Source organism: Gigantopelta aegis, chromosome 8 (assembly GCF_016097555.1).
Source record: "Gigantopelta aegis isolate Gae_Host chromosome 8, Gae_host_genome, whole genome shotgun sequence".
Classification (NCBI taxonomy): Eukaryota; Metazoa; Mollusca; class Gastropoda; order Neomphalida; family Peltospiridae; genus Gigantopelta; species Gigantopelta aegis.
In genome coordinates this window covers 70,413,431-70,437,925 of record NC_054706.1, presented here as the reverse complement: position 1 = coordinate 70,437,925, position 24,495 = coordinate 70,413,431, and the positions used below count along the sequence as shown (strand labels likewise).

The 24,495-nt window shown below is 36.5% G+C and overlaps 2 protein-coding genes across 2 annotated transcripts in view; one reads left to right on the top strand and one right to left on the bottom strand.

Annotated features, from left to right (window-relative positions):
* The window catches only part of LOC121378472 (DNA ligase 1-like), a 74,347-nt gene extending 69,485 nt beyond the window's left edge, over window positions 1-4,862 (bottom strand). Inside the window, exon 1 of the mRNA XM_041506659.1 lies at window positions 4,773-4,862. Coding sequence (XP_041362593.1) covers window positions 4,773-4,789 — 17 coding nt within the window. The 5' untranslated portion in view covers window positions 4,790-4,862. The remainder of the gene's footprint in view (window positions 1-4,772) is intronic.
* Window positions 4,863-7,105: 2,243 nt separating this feature from the next.
* The window catches only part of LOC121378293 (transmembrane protein 184B-like), a 45,363-nt gene continuing 27,973 nt past the window's right edge, over window positions 7,106-24,495 (top strand). The window contains exons 1-2 of the mRNA XM_041506396.1: window positions 7,106-7,216; window positions 11,276-11,512. Coding sequence (XP_041362330.1) covers window positions 11,276-11,512 — 237 coding nt within the window. The 5' untranslated portion in view covers window positions 7,106-7,216. The remainder of the gene's footprint in view (window positions 7,217-11,275; window positions 11,513-24,495) is intronic.

Sequence of the window (24,495 nt, the reverse complement as noted above, 5' to 3'; positions counted from 1 at the left end):
TTGTGTCAACGTAAAGTATAAAATTAGTGGCTGAGCATTAACAACTCTGGCATGCATTTAAAGCAGAGTATACCAAAAATATGTCTCCATATCGGCATCTGTATTGTGTCAATACTGAATACTGTACCAATACCGAGGTAAATCACCTTCAAAATAACAATACCAGACTCGGTGTTTCTGCCAAAAAGAAAATTTTGGGTATGGCACTATGGTATTGAATGCAACCACAGTTAACGGAGTATGGGGGAACTCCCCCAGGAAGAAAATTGGTTATGTTTAGGGTTATGGTTAAGAAAATCATACAGTATTGATAAGAGTAATTAATTTTGTCAAAAAGGTAACTTAAAAAAATTAAATATGCAAAAAAAATTGGGTATAGCGCCATACCTATTTTACCCTCTGGCAGAAACCCTGCGAACCCGGTATTTCAATACCGTCCAGCTCTAGAATCAAGATGCACATGTACTTATGAAGTATTGTTAATAGTAGTGATTATAAATCAAAGCTGATCAGACAAATTCTAGCAATGTGATTATCAATTATAATTAACCTATAATCGATTCATAGTCATGGTAAATGTTACCTGCAATTATTCCTAGTCTAGCTAACAAAACACATGGAAAATCGGCTGGCTTAGTGCTTGCTTGATTAAGTATTAAAGGAACAGGCCTTGAATTTGGCAAATTAGTGGGCAAGGCTATCTGGCTTAGACTGATGGAGAAATTTTGAGGCACGGCAACAAGGCAAACTACAACAAGTATCTTAATATAACCATAGATGAGAATGCCCCATCCCACAAAATCCTGAAAATTACAGCCCTTTATTTAGACAAATTGTTAAAAGATTATAAATAATAATGCAATGCAGTCATGACTCCTAGGGAGGTACAGGGGCATGCACTCCAGGAAAGATGAGCATCTGAGTAAAAAAAAAAAAATTATAATTATCAGTTTAAATAATTTTAAGGTTTTTGGTTCTTTTTTTCTTTTTTTTTTGTTGTTGTTTCGCAATATTTTATTTATCTTAAAGGGACATACCCTAGTTTTTAAACACTAAGGAATATTTTTTACTATTATAGCCGTTTTTGATAACTGAAATCATACTTTACTTAGATTGTGTTGGTTAGATTATCTATTTCTGTACATTCGAAGTGTTCTTGGTCATCCCGGTGTTTTTAATATCACAAAATGCATTTCTCATATTTATAAAAACGCACTTGCGTTTGACAAATAACAGTTATGGAGTCGAGTTTTAGTCTTACCTTTAGAGGGTATTTCACCATTTCAAAGTCACAAACTCATGTTTCACTCAATTGTAACTTTATCCAAATGTTTTACAGGTTTGTACATTAACTAAACTTAGTGTGCATTTTCATGGGCTGAAACTAGGGTCGGTCCCTTTAATTTTCATAATACAGTTTATATTTGTTTTAATAGTTGACACACACATTGTGCATGGTGTGGTTGGGGTTTTTTTGTTTTGTTTTTGCGTTTTTTGCGGTTTTTTGTAAGTGTTTTGTTGACTTTGCGATTTAATATATAAAAACAGATTGGATTTTGCACCAAATATCGAATTATTATGTATGTAGTATTATTAATCATTTATTAAAAATGTGTACCAGAAGAAAAAAGTGTTCTACAATTTTGTTTTGTACATTTTATGTCAAGTCTTTGGATGTAGGCTATAGCTAAATGCTACATTAAAATTCAGAAGTATTTTTTGTCCCTAATCAATATTATGTTTAAATGCAGGAAGGAAATGTTTTATTTAACGACACTCTCAACACATTTTATTTACGGCTATATGGCGTCAGACATATTGTTGAGGACCACACAGATATTGAGAGAATTAGCAGCAAGGGATCTTTTATATGCACCATCCCACAGACAGGGTAGTACATATCACGGCCTTTGATATGCCAGTCGTGGTGCACTGATTGGAACGAGAAATAGCCCAATGAGCCCACCAACAGGGATCGATCTGACTGTGCATCGAGCGAGTGCTTTACCACTGGGCTACGTCCCACCCCATGTTTAAATGATGCAGAAAAAACAGTGCCTGCCTTATTGGAATTTGCCAACAAATTCGCTGCTGTTATTTGTTTGTCCAACAGGTTACCTGACAGCACATCGACCGGCGTTCATCGCTTTTGTCAAAACAAGTACGCACATTTAGATAAAAAACACCAAGGATCATGAAGATAACAAGTGGATAATATAACCGCGGCAATGTTGGAAACGCCGAAATGATGGTTGGTATAAAATCCGGATTACTGGGTGAATCCAGATTTCTGGGTTGGTATAAAACTGACAAAACCCGGAACAAAATCGGGTAGGGCAAAAATCCGGAATTCCAGATAAATCCAGGGGATTCTCATTTATGTATAACCCATTCAAAATAAAATTGAGGGGTTTCATGTTTTCATAATAAAACAACTTTCAGGAGTCACACTCAAGTATGATGACCAAACAGAAGAAACATGACTATAGGGCACTGTGGCAAGTTGCTGCATCATAGTGCATGGTCATCATTAAATTGGAGTCCTAAAGTTACAGCTTGCTGTTTAACGACACCACAAGAGCATATTGATTTATTAATCAGTTCCTATTAATCAGGCTTGAATGTCAAACATTTGGTAATTTTGACATACAGCAGATATTCTAGTATATGGGTGCTGTAGGATTTCTTTCTGTAGTATGTGTAGTAGTGATTAATATGTGGATTTTTTTTAATCAGTTAACTCGAAAATGATCGATGTAACGGTATTTGATGTCAAACATAGGATTGTTGTGGTATTAGAGCGGAAATCTTTGCCAACTTTTTGGTTGTCGGGAATTGCCAAAAAAATACATAGCTTGGTCTCTGACTGTAATGAGAGCGTATTTATGTCCAAATGTCCGTCTAGCTCTCTTACAGTCAGAGTACTCGGGCTAATGTTCTCGAATATGGTGGCCCGATGCTTGTATATAAACTTGAATAAAGTTACATCAGTAGGCATATTGATGTTATGGATGGGTCAAAGATTACTGGTGCCCAACTATTTCTTAATCATAATAGCATATTCAATCTAATTAAAATTAGCTCCACTATTACATGTGGATCTAAAGACAGCCAGTTGGAGCTCATGTCCACCAATCAAAACCTTACTTGCAGAATCCTGCCAGTGATTTAAAAATAATTTGAAAACATTCCGAATTATCCTGAGGGTATACGACATGTTTCGTGTGAATTACGAATGCCTTAAAACATGTTTTATTTTATAAAATAAATAATTTGTAATGTAAAACTGAAGACTGATTTCGTTTTTTTAAATTTTATAAATAAATAAATAATTTTTAATGTAAAATTGAAGACTGATAACCCACCCCGTACGTACTGGTATGGTTCGCTGTACTGCAGCCACTAAAATAGACTCACCCGATATTTTTAGAATTTGTATGCTCCCAAACGTTATAAAAGGCGAAGTGTGATTGGTCAATATTTAAATTACAGTGCTGTCCGGTGTATCGGCGCACCTAAGCATTCAAAGACCATTTTCTATTTGAACACTGTGAAATACTTAACAAAATATGTCTCTCACCAACGAAGCAGTGCATAATCAGAAATACACTACAAATTGTTTTTTGTCTGTAGTAAATAAACATTTTAAAATGGTGCATAATAGACGCCCCCATGTATCCAAAACGATTTGCATGTCCAGTGATTCGGCGCAATAGATGCAGATAGTTGACCCCGCTATTTATAGACCACCCATGACCTCATTGTGTAGCCCATAAACACTACACTGTTGTCCCAGGATTATTTTAGTACTTTTTTGTTTTGTCTTGTTAAAATATTACTATGAAAATGAACGATCACACATGACCCATCTCATGATCAGTTTCGGAATCGTTTTCTGGAAAGAGTACCGTATTTCCCCCACTATTGGGGTATTGAATTAACCATATGAACTGAGTATTGCATTAAACATTACAAACGATGTAGTGCTAGGCCTGGATTCGAACTCCAGACCATCGGGACTGTAGCCGACCACTGTATCCACTCGACCATGCAGTGGATCAACAAGTGAAACTGCATTTTAATACTTATAAATCTCATAGGGTGTATTTTGACGGAATGAACCGAACGTGTACGGAATAAAACAAAGATTTAGTCCCATGATGCCTCATTCGGTCTTCTGTGCTATATTTCTTCCAAAAACACCATCAAAAGCACCCGTGTGGAAGAAATTTTATACAGAATAGTCAAAATGTCTAATTTTTCAAAGGCAAAACATAGCGATACTGGATTACGAAATATAAACTTCATGTTGGTTTTACAGAACAAATTGTTTTAAAATATATTGTATATAACTATCGCTAACCCTAACCCTAACCTTAAACTAATTCCAAGAAATATTTCTTTAAAATAGAGGTGGGGAAAATACGGTACTTTTGCCAAATTGTGGCATATTGCATGTGACAGAAGGCATATTGCATGTGACAGAAGGCAAGACTTCCAAACGTTCCAGTATTCAGTTCATTCAGGCTTAGGTTTAGGTTTAGTTAGGGTTATGATAGTACATGTATTAGCATACATGCTGGAACGTTCGGAAGTCTTTCCAAAAAACGGGCAAGACTTGTCACTTGAAGAAATGAAAATCCCATTCTCAACCCTCGCGAGTCAAGAGACAATCCTAATCAAACTCGACGTTTCACTTGTATTTCTCGGTTGCGAGTTCCCTGTTACCAACAAACAATCGTGACATAAATACACAAAAAAACGAAACCAACATAATAGATTTCTGCATTATTAGTTGGTTGTTGTCAGTCGCGTATTCATCACTTTTCGCCTTTCAAGTTTCACGAAGTCGCGCCAAATTTATGTTGACGGAAGTCATACAGTTACAAGATCTACTAAAGGGACACAACTATTTCCACTAGCATCCATGCTTATAAAACATTTTGAGACTGCCATCACTCTGATCACACAAATTTCTCTTATGATGAATTTTTCCAAAACGTGCCAAAATTACTTCAAGAAATTTGCGCAGTATTTTCGTTTTCCTACGGGATATTCAAAATTCAATAACACGAAAATTGCGGGCTGTTCCTTCTCCCACCCACACGCTTTTCCTGTACTGGACGGGGGAGTCGGCACAGGACGGCACCTGAGCCCATGACAGGTGTGCGTTACAACAGCTTGTTCTGAATGTGCACGTAAAACCCTATGTCCTGACCTGACCTGACCGCCACACAAAATAACGTATTTTAAACAACGGCTATTAGTTGTCTTCATTTCATATCATTTCAACTTATTTTTGCATTTATGTCCAATTAAGGTTCAAGCACACTTTCCTGGGCACACACCTCAGCTATCTGGGCTGTCTGTCCAGGACAGTAAGTTAGTTCTTGGTTAGTGGTTAGTGAGATGAGGGTGTAGTGGCCTTACACCTACCCATTGAGCCCTTGAGAACTCACTCTGGGTTGGAACCAGTACCGGGCTGCGAACCTTGTACCTACCAGCCTGTGGTCCGATGGCTTAACCACTGCGCCACCGCGGTAAGTTATTATAGCTGTCCAGCATATTGTTATTTCAACACTTAGGATATGGAGTGAGGAAGGGAGAGGGAGGGGGATGAGTCGTTGCCAAAAAGGTCAGGTCAGGTATGTCAGGTCATAGGGTTCAACGTGCACTGTTTTAGTGCACGCCTGTCATAGGTACAGGTGCCGGCCTCGACCGACTCCTTCGTCCAGGATAGAAAAGGGCCGGGGTGAGTGGGAGATGGGACCGTTGACAAAACAAGTAAACGGGTCTTTTTATATTTAGGATAGCCTACAAACTGGTCACAATACACCCTGGCCCACGACAGCTGGGGCGGCAGGGGCGGATGTAGCCCGAGTACTCTGACTGTAAGAGAGCTAGACGGACATTTGGACATAAACAGAGCGTGTTTATGTCCAAATGTCCGTCTAGCTCTCTTACAGTCAGAGTACTCGGGCTAGGGCGGATGGCGCCATCCCAAAATGTCGACAATTTTATTAGGCCCCTCTTATTATGTATTAAGTCTTACTTAAAACAAATCAAAATTCCCACTATTTCTAATTGTGGAAGTTTATTGGACACAAATTCGTTCTCTAACACATCCCATGGCCTTTGATATAAACAATTAGATAATATCTGGGTGTAACAATCCTGCGACCAAAGCAACTCAAGCCAGTGCTCTAGGTACCATCTAAGGACTGAGATGAATCCCACCCCGTGCTTGAGATCAAAAATAGTTCGAACTAATTATTAATGATAATGTAATTACCCATCCCCAGCAACGCATTTAAAATGGAATTTAAGATTAATATCTCAATGTGCTCTAGTGGTGTCGTTAAACAAAACAAAATTTAACTTTTGAAATGGAAAAATGTAGCGGTTTTCTTCGCTAAGACTATAATATTATATAAAAATTACAAAATGTTTGACATCAACGTGTTCTAGTGGTGTCGAACGTTAAAAACAACAACAGCAACAACAACAACATCATCAACATCAACAACTTAAAAAACAAACTTGAAATGTGAATTACTCTCTGCACTCGATGTCAATGGAAAATAATGAAATGACAACGTGTAACGAAGCGAAATTATCCCTCTATTCAGTTTAGATTTGGGTTTGCGAAGCAAAACTATTTAGCTTTTATTGTTAATAAATTAATAATTATATTATATGAGGTCACGTGGTAAAAATAGTTTACTCAACAAAATGTTAGTCCGTATGTAATATTTAGGGCATTTTGGTATTTCGGTTACTATAGCAACCAATGAATGGTTTTTATAGCCCATCATGATAAAGATCAATAAATCAAGTCAATCTTGCAACTTTCTTCAGATCCAATTGTTTCTGTCTTTTATTAAATAAAGTGTATAAAATACTGTTAAAATATTATGCTGTAAATGATTGTGTCTCTTTTTTTTTTTCTTTGTGCAAATTTTCAGTTTTTAACATATGCGTAAATCTCAGTTTCATAAATTACGCCAAGTTGATTCCAAGTCGATAGTATCATTGCTGGCAAATATCGTCGTATCTAATAGCCAATACGTCACAATCAGGTGGTTGTACGTCACTTCCTGTATCTCGCCATTTGCGGAAGAGATGAATAGATTTGTTGTTTTGTACAATATTGTCCAGTTTGTAGCTACACCAAGATATGTAGCTTAATTTTTGCTGTATATTTTAGCACATAAAGGTATGTAATTAGCAAATACTAAAATGGTTGTAACTCATTTACTGTATTGATAATTTCTGAATGAATCGAACGGAATAGCCTGGTCTGTTGAATTTTGACAGTCTTGGCAGAACTTCATCATTACCGTAATGATTACGGTAAAAAATAATTAGCAAATTTATGTTTAAATGCCATTGTTTTTCGAGTGGCTTTTATTCCAGTGGTAAGACATTTACATTGGCCAATGATCATTAAAAAAGTCATATGAGTACTCAATTATTGTTATTAATATTATTAAATGTGTCCATTCAATATTTGTCCATTGAAAGTTACTTCAGATGTTGTGTAAAGTTAACCTTGAATACAGTTATGTTTGCGATAAACCACAGATGTGTTTCAGCTGCCATTTTAACTGTCAGCTAGTGTTCTTTAGCACTTTATTTAGTTAGTACCACTCGATGGAACTATTGTCCAAACCAAATTGTTAACAACTACAAAAAATTACTCTCCTACCTTTAATTGCCGTTAGATTTCCTCCAAAGTTTGTCCAGACACAAATCTTGAAAAAAACATTACAATGACAATGATTCCACATACCAGATGATAACCATGTCACCTATAATATCGACTTCACTGAGAGCGCGTAGGGAAAAAAGCATGTAATTTTGTATCAGCTGCCATTTTGACTTTTTATGGAATATTCTTTAAGAGGGGTGAAAGGATAGGACTTATCTAACAACGTCATAACATGTTAGATATAAAAGCAAACGTGATGATGTCATATTATTTTGTTTAATTATTATTATTATTATTATTATTATTATTATTATTTTAATGATACCACTAGAGATCATCGATTTCATATTAATTGTGTCACATACTTTGGGAGGCTTTCACCCCTCTTGAAGAGTATTCCATAAACAAGCAACATGGCAGACGGCAGAAAACTGCTTGTATTTTTCCCTATGCAATCTCAGCAAAGACAATATCGGCGACATCGTTGCAGTCTCGTGTGGAATCTGTATATTTGTAATGTTTTTTTTGCGATTTGTGTCTGGACAAACTTTGGAGGAAATCTAACGGCAATTAATGGTAGGAGAGTAATTTTTTGTAGTTGTTAACAATTTGGTTCGGACAATAGTCATGTGCGTACTCTGCGTTGTATAATATACGTTCTTACTGCATTTTGCCTCCTCACTTTTATGTTATACAGCCCCTTTTTAACTCAATATGTAGTGGAGGGACACAGTCTAGTTGGTGGGGGTGGGGCAAAAGCCATATTTTAAACCGAGTGTGTAAAAGTGGGGCTATAGTCCTCCCCTCCGACGTCTTGGTTGCTACCGACCTGAGAATGGTCAGAAATGTAACTGTATTGCATATATATCTATTTAAATTCGAAGCAAGTTTTATTTATAACAGATTAGACTAGCCGACAGCTTGATAATATAGCTACAAACTCAGGATGGTCTTTTTATTATAAACTCATGAGGGTTTATTATGCGCAGTCATGCGGTACCAGTCATAAGGTACTTCGTTTGAATGTTTGAAGCAAACATATTAAGTACCATGTTTGGGGAGTTAGGGGTTGGGGTATCGGACAATCCCCGGTATTATACCGGTATTAAATGTGCTATGTACATGTATTAAAGGTGCTATCTCCAGGTTGCATAATCACAGCTATTGCAAATAAATTTTTTAAAATTAAATTTTGCTTTAAAATGTAAAGACTACACCTTCAGCTATATGCCCATAAATGATTCTAACAATATAATTTTATCTACTAGTAGAAAATACATTTTTATTGGAGACTCTTTATCACAAACAGATGCTCACATATAACTATGATATAGCACCTTTAAGTGGCTGCAAGATTATGTAAATTTCTAATGTACTTATATTGAATTCGTATTCACTAAATATGCTGATCATAATTAATAACTTAAGCTGCAATTCAGAATATTCAGTTAACTTGCAGTTTTAAATTAAAAGTTTGTTTAAAGATAAATAAAATTGACACGTGGATAAAAATTTATTATAGTCTGTTCCAATAAAGTACCTGTTTATTGACATCTTTCTTTTAATTTCAAGAGTAAATACCACCTTGTACATCAATGAGAGCCCAAACAAGTAAAAGCTAAATTAGGTAGAATATCATTAAATATTTACAAAATATTTACGTGTCAGTTTAATATGAAAGACAAAATCGACGAAAATCAGTTTTATTCTATTTCCGACACTACTTTAGTAAATAACTACTATTGCCATGCCCGATGGCTAGTGAATTTTTTGTTTGTTAAATGTTGCAGTTAAGTCTATTTTGTAAATATGAATATCCTGCCCACGTCCCCCCACCCACAATGTTAGTGTTTTTAGCTCTATCTCCATCTTTTCGTGACATATCCGCTTATTACTATTATTTAGTAAAATTGTATTAGCTTAAAGTAAAGTAGGGAATGTTTCAAGTCTAGAAATCAACTTGTCCGACAATATATTCACTTGTCCAAATAAATATTTTGCTTTTCAAAATGAAACTTCATTGAACCTTTTTACTTGTCCACTGGACAACCACCAAGGTATATTTTGTTTGTCCGAGGAGATTTTCACTTGTCAGGACAAACGGATAAGTGCTTATTTCGAACACTGGATGTGAGCAAATTTTAAATGCTGTCAGGTTTTTTTTGCTATTTAAACCTACTAAAGTGTCAATTTATTGCGCAACAAAATTAATTTGACATAGGGCCATTCCATGATAATGATTTAATCCAGGACGTGACATTCTAACTCTTATGATCTCCTTCATCCTTCACTAGAAATCCTTTTTAAATGGAAATGCAGTTTTGTCATTTACAGACTCGTTACATATAGTGATATGTATCAAATTGTCAATTCTGTTTCGTTTGGTCTCGATAGATCTGCATATTTCCAGTAATCGAAATCGGTACTTATTGTTCTTTGCCTCTGAATCCCATGCCTATGAAAATTGCTGTCATGTTCTTATTGGGCATATTCTGAAAGCTGAGTGCTCTCGGTTGACTCAGTCTGATTTCTGTGCTTAACATCAAATAAATGTGACTGGATGGGGCATATCTTGACTTTCTTATAATAATATTTATATACACTGAATAAAAATTGCAATGTTGATAATAAAATGCAACAAATGTTAATTTTGAACATGTGCAGTTTCAGTTACGGAAATGCCAAAACTGTACGAGATGTCCCAATTAAACTAATACCCCCAAAAAGCAATGTTCAGTTACAAACCCACAAATACATTAACAAGCCATTGTTGAATACAATTAAAATGTCCTGAATGAGGTGTGCAGGCTGGAATGTATGGTCACTAATTATTGCTAAAAGTGCAAATTCTAATCTTCTATTCAAACAAAATTATAAAAACATCTTGCAAGCAAGAGTGCATTGTCCATTATATATATAACAGTTCAGATGGGAATGTGTTGAAACGAAAATAACAGATGACATTAAAATCTGTAAAAATATCGCAATGTGATGCCTACATTTTTTTTTGTTCACAATAAATATCAAAGTAGTTTGCATACATTGTAGTTCTGGAACTGTAGACGATTTCATCTCAGTAAAAACTTACGGAAATTAGTGATGTTGAATCGTTTTAAATTAATATGAAGGGTGGTAAAGTGCTCGCTTGATGTGCAGTCAGTTTGGGATCGATCCCCATTGGTGGGCCCATTGGGCTATTTCTTGTCCCAGCCAGTGCACCACAACTGGTATATCAAAGGCCATGGTATATGCTATCCTGTCTGTGGGATGGTGCATATGAAAGAGCCCTTGCTACTAATGAAAAAACAATATGAATTTCCTCTCGAAGGGTACAGGTCAAAATTACCAAATGTTTGATATCCAATAGCCATGATTAATAAATAAATGTGCTCTAGTGGTGTCGTTAAACAAAACAAACAAACAAAATTAATATTACAGAAATTGGGTGCCATTTTATAATTCTTGAAGTTAACACATCTTTACATTTTTCAACATTAGATTACAGTAAATTTTGTCTTTCAAAGCAGTGTTTTATTTGTTCATGGTTTTTTTTGTTTTTTTAAGATGACAACTTCCAATATCAGTTCGAGCACTGTGCTCAGCACAACCACAACAGCAGCAACAACAAAGTTGACCTCCACGTTGCCGACACCAGTGACATCCGACATCACCAGCATTGTTCCCAACAGCACATCTAATTCCACGTTGGAGCCAGAGCCACTCATATTTCTACAGACTCAGGCTGCTCAGGGTATTGCTGGAGCATTTGCTGTTGCAGCTATTCTTGTCACGTGTCACCAGGTAGGTCTGTTTTCCAAAGTGATAAAATTACATACTTTCTGCCGTGACTGCCGTGCATTATTATTTATAACCTGCTAAACGTTATGTCTTTTAGACAATTTTCTAAATAAACTGCTTTAATTTTCAGGATTTTGGGGGAGTGGGCATTCTCATCTGTGATCCTGAGACCTGTTGCACATCAGGCATGTTCTCTTCATTGTGCAATCTAATTAAAATTAGCTCCACTGGTTAATTACTATTACCTGTGGATCTAACAGCACACCGCTGGAACTCATGTCCAGATGACCTTTCATTCGATCATTCAAAACCTTGCTTGCAAAATCATGCCAGTGATTTGAAAAGAATTTTAAAACATTTGGGATTATGCCGAGGGTATACGAAATGATTGGGTGAATTACGAAGTCTGCTGGAAACTAATTTCAATATAAAATTTTATATAAACTTTGTTTCAAGGCGAAAACAAAAACCCTGTGATGCTATAGCCATAAAATCTGTTTATACTAGAATACAATCCAGAGTTTATTACTGCACTTTTCGTCCCTTTTTTTTTTAAATGTTGAAATAGACCTACAAGTTCGCCTATTGCATAAATAGTCTCACCCGATATTTTTAGAGTTTGTATGCTCCCAAATAACGTTATAAAAGTGTAATTGGTTGATATTTAAATTGTTATTTATAGATAAAATGTTACCTGGTCATGGGAGTCCACGCAATGCTGTTAGATCTACTGGTAGACCAGTAGAGTTAATTTTAATCAGATTGTTTACTGTGCTACTTTCTGTCACTGGCTAAATTAGAAAATAATGACAAGAAAAATGCTTAATAATGTTTAATCAGTAGTTACCAAGTCTTAAAAATTGAAAAGGAAATGATCAAAACCCAGTGGCACACAATAATCCACAAATAAACCAGCACTTGAAGTCAGTCAAAAACAATTGCTCAGTTGTATCAGTTACGATTTGTTTTTTTCCCGTAACTGATACATGGTTTTCGTGATTTTCTCAGGCAACGGCACTGACTGTAAGACATATTACCCAAACGAACTAACATATTTCTAATTAGGTTATCATATTTTTTTTATTTCATTAACATATTCTGAGAATTAAATGGGTCGTACTAAACATCCGAACACAATTTACTGACCATAAATTTTGGTGATAAATATGATCCATTGGTTACAAAGTTCTTGATATAATTTGTCCACCATCTTTGTCATTGAAAATTCACATGTTGAGATTGCTTTCAAGCATCATGATTTGAACACATGACGTTTTTAGCATTATTGTAACATTTGTTATTAATGAATGCCATTTGACTGATGTTCAGTAAAATCCATTCTGATTAACAACCTATTTTACCTTCAAGTTGAAATTTTGTAACAGGAGTTGTAACTAAATCAGTTATGATTGAGAAATACGACATACCCTACTAATTGGTTACTCTGACTACAGCTTATTTTGAGCTGATAAACTAGTGTGCACAATATAGGTTCCTTACGATTTTTTAAAATAAATTGGTTGTAGATCATATTTATGTGTTATAGGTAGTACTAGACCAAATAACTTCCGGCTGGGTCAAAGTTCGAGGTGCACCGAACTTTTGATAGAGAAGTGAACACCACAAGTCCTGTGATTGGTTATAAATATGAGTGTGTTGGTTGTAAAAAATAATAGTTTTATCTGGGTTAAAAAAAAACGCAATTTATTTCATCTAGTACCAATGTGTCAAGTAGCCTTGTGCTTGAAACATGTATGGGATACCTGTAAAAAAAAAGTACTCGAATTTTGTGCGGAACTAGGGTAGTCATAGACGCTACCCGTTATCTCAGAAACGAGCAGCTTGACCCCCATTTTTTTCTGATTCACTTTAAGTGTGAGGGGTGGTAGTATTTATATCCATGGCGTTTATGTCGGTTGATACGTTGCAGGTAGGAGTTTTAGCCACATATGTTACTATAGTCGTCTATGGGATTTGATTTGGTAGTATACACCCTATAGCACATATTCAGTGCATAATAAAAAATATTATGATTTTGTCATTTTATTTAATTAAACTATACTGGTTGATTAATTAGCCATCACTCGACCATGCAAGTTCACAATGACCTTGACCTTGACAATAATCTCTGTACATGGCTCTGAATGGAGTTTGAATCAAAGTTAGCACTGAAGAAAAGTTGGTTTTGGTCTATAATTCATACTGTAAAGATTTCAATAATTTCGTTTTTACATGGTATTTGACTTGCCATATACAACTGCTCTTAAATATGGTATTATATATAGGCAACCTGAACTAAGATTTTAATAGCAATTTATTTTTATATTAAAAATAGCATGTGCCAATAGTGGGTTAATGTCTTTAGTTTCCATTAACATTGTTAATTTTTTATGTATGAAGTTCTGAAAACTCAAATTTGTAAAGAACTTGATTTTTATTGTCATTTTGACATATTTATAGGATGCTAAGTTATATTTTAGACAAAATAGTAGTTTTATGAAAAAGTTTAAAGTAAATTTGAAGAAAAACTTTACCAAAAACATAATTAAATTTGTTGTCACTATTGTGCCTTCTATTCTTATTTGTACATAACAATAAGGTTGTTAAACATATACTTAGATCTCCAGATCATTTTTCTTTCTTAATATTCACTTAGTTAGCTCTCATGAAAAGCATTTTGAGTTTATACTAGATTCAGAACCAATTTTTTCAGATTTGATTATCTGCCTTGGATTAAGTTGATAATTTATTTTATTGTTAAAATGCTGGATTACAGATTGTAGGAATACATCTAATATACATATTGTATTCATCCGGATTAGAAAATAATGCAAGAAAATAGATGTTCAGGTAATTTTGTCATTTAAAAATAGTTTTTTTCAGTAATTAATCAAAAATAAATGTGTGAATGCTGCATGATAATTCCAGATATCACAACTATTAAAACCTCCAACTACAGTAGGCTATAAATAAAATATAGTCAGGAATATTGGTGGCTGCCAATGGTTTTCATGGTTCATTATGAAAATCAGCATGGCCGATGGATTTGAAATTCCCACACCTGGTAACTTGAAGACACCCACACCCAGCATACAGGATTTCCTCCCAACACTAATGTTCAGGACATTAAGTCATTACTTCAAACAGGTACAGTCATGTTTGTGTTTCCTTCCTCAGACAGTGTATTTTTTTAATACTGATATTTCTTTGATGTGCCTGTTACAGTCTTCATAATCTAGGGGTCAATCATGTGCATGTGTTTTAATGGAATTCTTTAAAGGTGTAGAGGTACTCTGACTATCTTTGTTGTCTCTATATATATACACCTGAGTACACACACCCAACTGAAAGTAAATATCTTCAGGAGTTTTATTTTAAAACATTTTGTTGTTTAATATGACATATTGCATTTGTACAAAACTATATGCAATATATATGTTTTTTGAGGTGTACATTATATTAGGTTGCACTGTAGAAACAACAGTTTCAGTGAGGTTGTCAGTTTATGCCAGAATACACCAGATCCTGGTTGTCATAAAGACACATAGCTGGACACTTTTTGAAAAATGTATGTTATCAGTATAGGTAGTACTAGACCAAATAACTTCCGGCTGGGTCAAAGTTTGAGGTGCACCGAACTTTTAATAGAGAAGTGAACACCACAAGTCCTGTGATTGGTTATAAATGTGAGTGTGTTGGTTGTAAAAAATAATAGTTTTATCTGGGTTAAAAAAAAATGCAATTTTATTTCATCTAGTACCAATGTGTCAAGTAGCCTTGGGGTATGGGGAACCTGTAAAAAAAAAGTACTCGAATTTTGTGCGGAACTAGGGTAGTCATAGACGCTACCCGTTATCTCAGAAACGAGCAGCTTGACCCCCATTGTTTTCCGATTCACTTTAAGTGTGAGGGGTGGTAGTATTTATATCCGTGGCGTTTGTCGGTTGATACGTTGCAGGTAGGAGTTTTAGCCACATATGTTACTATTGTCGTCTATGGGATTTGATTTGGCAGTATACACCCATTAGTATACTAGTAGTTAGAACCTGTAATTTTGTGAACCAGCTTGACATTCAGGAAGGATCTTGCTCAGTCAGAGCGTTGGCCTGAGGTGCTTTAGTCGCAGGATCGAGCCTTCTTGGTGCTTCCATTCTCTGATTGTTTTTTCCTCATCCCAACCAGTGCCCCATGACTGGTATATCAAAAGCCATGGTGTCTTGTCATGACTCTGTGAGAGCTAATGGGAAAATGTAGCAAGTTTTCTCTAAAGACTATGACAGGCATCGAAATAAGTCGAGAACAGTCGTTCAGGTTACCGGGAGGTTACGATATGTAAGAAAAGTCGAGAAGAGTATTTTGTTCTCGACAAAAATTTCAACTTTAATGGTAGTTTTGTTTCCGAACGTAAACCAGGCAGTGTATTCTGGACTTCCGCGGTTCATTTTCTTGTATGGAATTGCATCGATGTTCACGCACACTTGTGCAATAGACCTCTTTCACATTCCGTGCCCGTTGTAGGGTAACTTGAGGACACAAACCGCGCACTCACACGAGATCTCGCAAAAATAGACCTATAGACAAGTTGGGGGACATAGACAATGGGAGGCCACGCAATAGGAATGTGAATATCACCATGATTAATTATTCTATCAGAAGGAAACCCGAAAATTCAGTCGACATCCAACAAGACTTATTGGAGACATTTATGAATTATTGCTTATCACGAAATAAAAAATATTTAGTTGTTAACGCCTGCGAAAAACCATCGGTTTGGATTCGTACGCAATAAATATCGGATTTGGTCTGAAATAATATTAATGTATGCACGCGTGTATATATGCAGATATTTATTGTGTTTAACATAATTTAAATGCAATGGTCAGAAATGTAACTGTATTGCATATACAGCTGTTTAAATTCGAAGCAAGATTATTTAACCTAAGAAAGATTAAGTTTTATTTATAACAGATTAGACTAGCCGACAGCTTGATAATATAGCTACAAACTCAGGATGGTCTCTTTATTATAAACTCATGAGGGTTTATTATGCACAGTCATAAGGTACTTCATTTGAATGTTTGAAGCAAACATTAAGTACCATGTCAGGCCCGTAGCCAGGGGGGATCTGGGGGATCAGACGATCCCCCACGCAGGATTGAGAGTTTCGCTCAAAGGAAAAGAAAAAAAATCAGATTTTACATATAAAAGACCTTTTTCCCAAATGACCTGGATAACATAACAAGAACGTCTGTCTGAGGTTCCATTTGCTGAAAGTTTGATCCTCCTCAGTGGGCCCGTTTGATTATTTCCGTCCCAACCAATGATCCATCAAAGGACGTCGTGTATACTATCCTGTTTGTGGGATGTGAGAAGTATGCCGTGTATCATTTATTATAAATACATTGGTATGACTGAAAACAAACGGTTTCTTGTTGTGGCTTTGTTACCAGGCCATTTTATATGTATTCCATAACTTAATGCAACTTGTTAAAGGGACACACCCTAGTTACGTATATTTGTTAACCATTACGGCGTTGTTTTTCGCTATTAAACGCCATTTTTCACAAATAAAATTGCACTTTACTTACATTTTATTATTTAGAATACACATTTCCATTCACCTGAAGTGCTTTTTGGTAATCCTGATGTTTGTAAAACCACGAAATGCATTTTTTGCATTTTTTCACAAGACGTTCTGTCGAGAAAAAACCGTTAAGCAAGCGAGGTCCAATCTATTTTTAATGTCACAGACGTTGGTATATCACGTGACCGTTATCATTTTGGTTCGGTTTGTTTTCTCGTGCACGGTTCGCGCAATCAACATCTGATTTGTTGTTGTTCATTTGTGAGATTTTTCTTCACAGTTCGTGAACATTTTCAGTAACAATAAAGTTCAGACAAGTAAGTGTCTCAATACAAAACGTTACAAACCCTTAAAACCAATAATTTTGCTAAGTCTTACGATATCTGGAGAGGGGATACAACCAGGACAGAACAGTTGGAACATGTCCAGGAGAGGTGAAACGAACGCACCCCAAGTCTGTGAAATTTGTCGTGGCGTAGGCATTGTTGTGCTTCGAGCGACATCTACCGGTGACATCAGAATACTAACTTTCAAAATTATTTCAAGCAATTGGGACATGGGGATTCCCATGGTATTTATCGATATAAAACCTGCTTTTTCACTCCATTTGATAAAAACGTGATCTAAGTGTGTTACAGGTTTGTAGATTAACCAAATTATAATTAATTTTCGCTGGATGGAACTAGGGTGTGCGGCTTTAACGTATATTTCGCAACAAAAGTTTGTGTATTATTCTCGAGTGTAACCGGCGTCATCTCATTGTTTGGCAAGGGGTTCTCTATATATATATCTGGGGACCACCCTCCTTTGTCTACGGCTCCGCACCTTTGGCACTCGCGTTTGATGAAATTTCGATCTCTTCCCCCCCCCTTATATACACTATCATAGTTAAACCAAACATCAAATTAGGATCGTATCGGGTTGCATGGGTCTACCACCCTGGAAAGGTTGCTGCACTTTGTTATGTATAATCATGTACGTTATAAAAACATGTGATACTTGCATACCATATCGATATATAGGACTTCTCCCTATACTTGTAAATGTGTATCAAAGTGCTGCTGGTATCGCTAATGATCTCAACCAATGTTCTCAGGTACAAAATAGTAACCAAACACTATTGTATATCATCTTCTAAATTCTTCAAAACAAACAATGCAAATAGCAAGTCAACTTTCACTGTCATGTTTACATGTGATGTCAAACTCACGACGCTCATGACCACTGTCGATCATGCCCCCCCTATTTGTATATAGCCTCGATACCATCCAATTCAGCAAGAGACGATACTCTTCGTGCACATGCGCAATGGGAATGTGAAAGAGGTTTGTTATAGTCATTCCACGTTCAAGCAGCGTCCACTAGATGATTTACTTCAGCGTTTTGTTTTCTCGTACGAAATTGCACCAATGTTCATGCACACTTGTGCAATTGCAAGCAATTTCGGCAATCCGCGTTTAAGCAGCACCCACTAGATAAATAATAAGTAGTAACAGGAATTCAATTCTTACTTTCATATAGTTGTGGTAACCTATAGGTTAACAGGCTATATTATGTGGTAACTGTAAATGGGTTACCAGACACAATGCTTATTTCGATGCCTGTATGAGTTACAATTACCAAATGTTTGACATCCAATGGCCAATAATTAATAAATCAATGTGCTCAAGTAGTGTCGTTAAACAAAACAAACTTTACCTTTAGTTTAGCCTTGTACACTAATCACTGATTAAATGTTTGTACTATCACAAAATGGGACAACCAACCAGATTTTCTTGTCTGGTAGAACATTTATGATTGGTCATCCAAGTTAAAGTGATATGTCAGCAGTCAACATACACTCACTCTGTGAGCAAATTATGCTTTCTCGTGTGAGACAAAAACGGATTGATAATCACATACTTGGAAGAACTTAATGAAAAGTTTGCATGTCAATTATCACATAAAGTTAATGTTGCCAGCCGGCTGACATGCATACAGGTAGCCTCAGGTTCTAACTGTAGATGCATACAAATTGTATAATTGAAATTATATCAAACTAGGAATAAACCAGTCAACATAGTTAGCTGTGAGAATTGGTCATCTTTCAGTGTTGCTTAATGGAAAATGTACGAGGAGGTGTAGATTTGTGAAAAATAATTTATGAGCCCCGTGGGGGCGAGTTAATTATTTTTCATGAATCTACACTTCCGAGTGCATTCTCCAACTTAATCCATTATTCATTTTAAAAAGTTATGTGACTGTTAAAGTAACTTCTAATTGATCTTTTTAAATACTGGTTAAAATGGCAAAGAATATTTACAAAACTATTAACTGAAAACAGTATCATCCTTTTGGACCTAACTTGAACGATTCAGTCAAGAAAACTTCGGCAGTGGATAGCTAGTGTTAAGCATGATCAGTGCTCAATTTTAAGGATTTTGGTCACTTGCCCGGAGGGCAAGTATGGGTTCACATTGAGGTTGCCCCTCCATTAATTTGGTTGCCCTGATTTCATCCATGTTTTGAAAATAGAGTTATATTTATATTCCAATAAAACAGCAACCAACAGGTTTGGAATTACTATGTTGTCAATGTAATATGCAGTGCAAGTAAATATATGAACCATAACGTGTCACAATTAGGTTCTATAGTGGACCATGATGAATGAACTCTCACCCGGAAGTGATCTGTGTAGTGAGACCTGAGACCTTGAAAGTCTAGTGACAGATTTTGTCAAATTTGGTTTGAAGTCATTTTGATAATTTGGGTCATTTACACCATGAAAAGCTATACTAGACCAGTGTAACTTATGAACTCTAAACAATACACCAAAAGATAGATGTACCATACCATCCAATAAAACTTCATATCACATTGTTACTCCTTGGTCATCCACACAATAGATGGCCATCAAACAAACAGCCACTATATGGTAATGTATGACCTTGTTGGTAGTTCTGATATATAGGGAACATACAAAGAAGCTAATTATCTAGTTAGTTCATAAAAAATATTAGTTTTCATCAAATGTTGCTATGGGCTATGGAATTTTGAAAATAGCAATTAGTAAAGAAGTTACCGTATTTGACCGGAAATTAGCCCATGTCTTTGAATAAGCCCCCGCTCCGTTTTGATAGCATTTAAAAAATTAGGCCCTCATTCGTAAATAAGCCCACCCCCAACTTGTCACCTTATAAATAACACAAAACTGCAAGTTTGCTCAAAGTTCATTTAAAAGGTCATACCTCCTGCAGATAATTAAACACAAATGTAACCAATATTTTACCACCAGTGAGATTTAGTAGTGTAACAGTGTGTAACATTGTTTTCAATTTCATGCCTGCAGTATTTCTTTGAAGTACCCAAACCCAAGTCTGCAGTTAATGCTAATTAGGCACATACCGTATTCTGATTGGCTAAGAACAATGGCCTCGATTGACAATTCTTTGTAGTGTAAGCTGGCTGCCTGTCAGAAACGTGTGTATACGCTATTGAGTTTGTTGTTTTAAGTCTTCTCAGCATTAAATTTTGAATGTAAATAAACAGCACTGGTAAGTAATTGTAACATAGAAGGTGTGTTTCTGATAATTAGATACTAGTAAAAAAAACAATTTAATTAATAAACAATTAATATTTATTAATAACAAATGGAACACTAATTAATAGATGTGCTACTGGACGTTTTTCATTTTCTTCCTAGTTCATTTAATTATTATTTATTTTAATTATTAGTTTTTTTGTGTTTTTTCAACAAAACTGGCCCCTTGTCTGGGAATAAGCCGACCCCATGCTAAGCTCACAATGAGTTGTCTTGGCCCCCTGGGCTTATTTCCAGTCAAATATGGTAATAGATTAAATAAAAAAAATAAAAAAAGGTTACAAGCCAAAAATAAAAAAGAACTGACTGCTCGGCCGAATATTTATATAATTTGGAGCATTTTAGAAGGACAGTCCAAAATTAAATAAGAGAAAGAAGAGAGGATCGGACTATTTAATAATATTTTAAAAAAAAAGTAATTTCAACATAAAATTTTGAACGCAGATCTAAAAGTTTAAAGTCCGATCGATATGTCCACGCGAGCGGCCTCATTAAGGCTGTTTGGGTGCACAGCTTAAAGGGATGAGATGGGTTGCATCCCGTCAAGAAAACCCCTAGATTGACAGTCGATAGACGTTGAAGGTGTAGTGCTGTGCTGAAATACAGATCTTGAGAAGCCAGATCCGTCTGAACGAGAGAGTATCAGACTAGGGTATAGTCCAGTCGTCATGGGTTGGTGTAGTGGTGCGGACAGGCCCGACTCCAGAGGATACAAGATGGTATCACTATAAAGCAAGGTAAAGTCTAGAAAAAGAGTAGTAGGGGCCGGCCCCGCTTCCTATTTCTTCTTAGAGTGGGGCGGTCAATCTTCCAATGCTGCTAGGACAGGCTCGGACATGTAGAGACTAAACATGAACAACCGTGGCGTTCTGTAGAATGGCCGTCATACGAGTCACGAAAAAAACAAGTCGACAGTCAGACGGAGAAATGACGTGGAGGCAAGTAATCTCGCTAAAAAATAATCCAACCTGGTGGTGCAGGCTGTCGAAACGAGAAGCGTTCCAGCGTTCAATCAGTTCCAATGGCCGCATTCATCCCAGTAGAAAACTTCATTTCGCTGACAAAAACAACGAAATGAAAGACCCCCAAGTCGAGCACACGAAAGCAAGTGCAGTGTGCACAAGCAAAACAAACACGTCTTACCGCGTGGATCTCCAGACTGGGAATGGCTCAGCTTGTGAAGACTAAACATCGAGGACGTCAGACAGGTGATCAGCATGCCGAAGTACGAAGCTTTCCAACCGCTACCAACCAGCCGTGCCGAGGGCGACTTTGCGTTGCACAAAGTCCGCATGTCCGAAGGAAGGAGCGCCGTCTGCCTGATTGTTCGTCGTCTGGGCGTATACCACCAGGGCGTGCTACTGACAATCATGGACAACCCGACACTACACCGAGTCTTGAAGACCGTCACGGGAAAGGACTACTGTGCCATAACAGAAGTAGTAGCAAGTTCCGCCTTCAAGGACTTCATACTGCAGCTCGACGTCTCCGACTTCATAGGGACACCATAGATGCCTCCTCTCACCAACCTCTTTGCCTCTGTGAGTATGAACTTAGTCAGACTTTAAACTTTTTTTGGCCTCCATTTCAAAAACTTTGTTTATTATTTTTTTTAAATAGTCTGGCACCCTTTATTTTTGGCAGTCCGTCAACTTTGGATGAGCAGTCAAATTTTTTGTTTGGCCTTAATTTTAACCGAACATGGTTATTCTCAACTTTACTAAATTTAGCCAAATTCCGCCCACCTCAAACTTACCCTACCCCTCCTGCCCCGGAATTGGTCACTGGCGATGTCAGAGGCTAAGTCCAGGGTGGGCATGCCTGAACCTAAGTTGGATATGGGCACGTAAATACAGTTTCCTTCCTTCCTTCACTGTGTAAAGTGACATGGGTAACAGTAGCCCGAGTACTCTGACTGTAAGAGAGCTAGACGGACATTTGGACATAAATACAGAGCGTATTTGTGTCCAAATGTCCGTCTAGCTCTCTTACAGTCAGAGTACTCGGGCTAGGGTAACAGTCACATGCTTTGTTGCAAGCTTACGGCAATTAAGCGTAACTTCCGAGAATTAACGGTTCTGGACGTGTTTAGGTATACAGTTTGCTCCACGAAAGTTGGCATACAAAAGCACTATTATATTATTAATATTGAATCTTAAAACTACTAAAAAGATTTATAATGGTGCTTGAACCAGAAATACAACTTTTGAAGGTTTTTTTTTTTTTTTTTAATAGCGAATTCCGTTTCAGTTACTAAATTCCGCGATTCTGTCCGTTTTTCCGTGATCGTGGAAAATCATCCCCTCTACTTTAGCTAACGACAGTTTAAAAGCGATTGTGGGCAAGGAAACCACATTATTATGCGACACAACCCACCTTTTGGTGTAAAAAAAAAAGTCAGTCGTCCGATGGGCAACTAGTATCATAGAATTAAGTTGCCCGACTGAATATTAGGTCGTCACAGACGACCGGACGACCGTAAAAATTGAGCGCTGATGATGCACATGCTTTAAGTGTAACCTCTGATTTAATATCAGACAATCTTTGTTGTGTTCCACCGGAATACATTACTATTGCTAGTATTGGGTTTATAAGGCTTAAATTACATGACAATTTGATGATGCATATGCTTGGTCTCATGGGCTAAAGCATTGTACTTGATAATACAAGGCATTAGTTATAAGTAGGCGTCAAAACAACGGACCATATTGTTGATTATCATAAATGACTACGAATAAATAACCTATAACCCAAATGGAACCCTGTATATCTGGCCACTAAATTATTTCAAATTATTTATATTAGTCTGCTATGTTAAAAAAAAAAAAAAATCATACTACTGGCAAATATATTCCTTTGTTTCACTGAATCATATTGCGCAACCGCTAACTGTTGGTCAGACATGGGGAGCAATTAACAGTTTCAACAACTCGTGGTAGTAGAGAGAGCGCGCACATCAAAGGGTGGAATTTCAGACACCAATGACTTAAACGTCTTGCTGATTGTGGAGTGACTGGACATGCCAAAACATTTGGTAGCCCGGCAGACTACCGGGGTTAGACAACTGGTAGTCCTAGTGAGAAATCAGTAGCCAAAACACTCTGGGCTACTGCTAAGGTCGAGCCCTGTATTGCATTGTTTCACAGGTGTTGATTCTTGAAAAATAATCTGCTCCAAGAACAATAGTGTGATGTCACAGATATGAATTAAAGTATATTTATATTGTGGATTTATACTAGTCTGACTTTTGTTAAATGTTGACCAGCCTCGATGGTGTCGTGGTTAGGCCATCGGTCTACAGGCTGGTAGGTACTGGGTTCGGATCCCAGTCGAGGCATGGGATTTTTCATCCAGATACCGACTCCAAACCCTGAGTGAGTGCACCACAAGGCTCAATGGGTAGGTGTAAACCACTTGCACCGACCAGTGATCCATAACTGGTTCAACAAAGGCCATGGTTTGTGCTATCCTGCCTGTGGGAAGTGCAAATAAAAGATCGCTTGCTGCTAATCAGATAGAGTAGCTCATGTAGTGGCGACAGCGGGTTTCCTCTCAAAATCTGTGTGGTCCTTAACCATATGTCTGATGCCATATAACCGTAAATAAAATGTGTTGAGTGCGTCGTTAAATAAAACTTTTGTTCTTTTTTTGTTAAATGTTTTACTAATAATGTACTTGTAAATTCTTAATTGAAATATCAATCTTTATTTGCATAACACAAAACCCATTTACAGTACATTTTATTTGTAATAGTTAATTTATATGTTTTGACAAATGGCATTACTTGAACATTAATTTGTTGTACCTGTCAAATTAATTTTC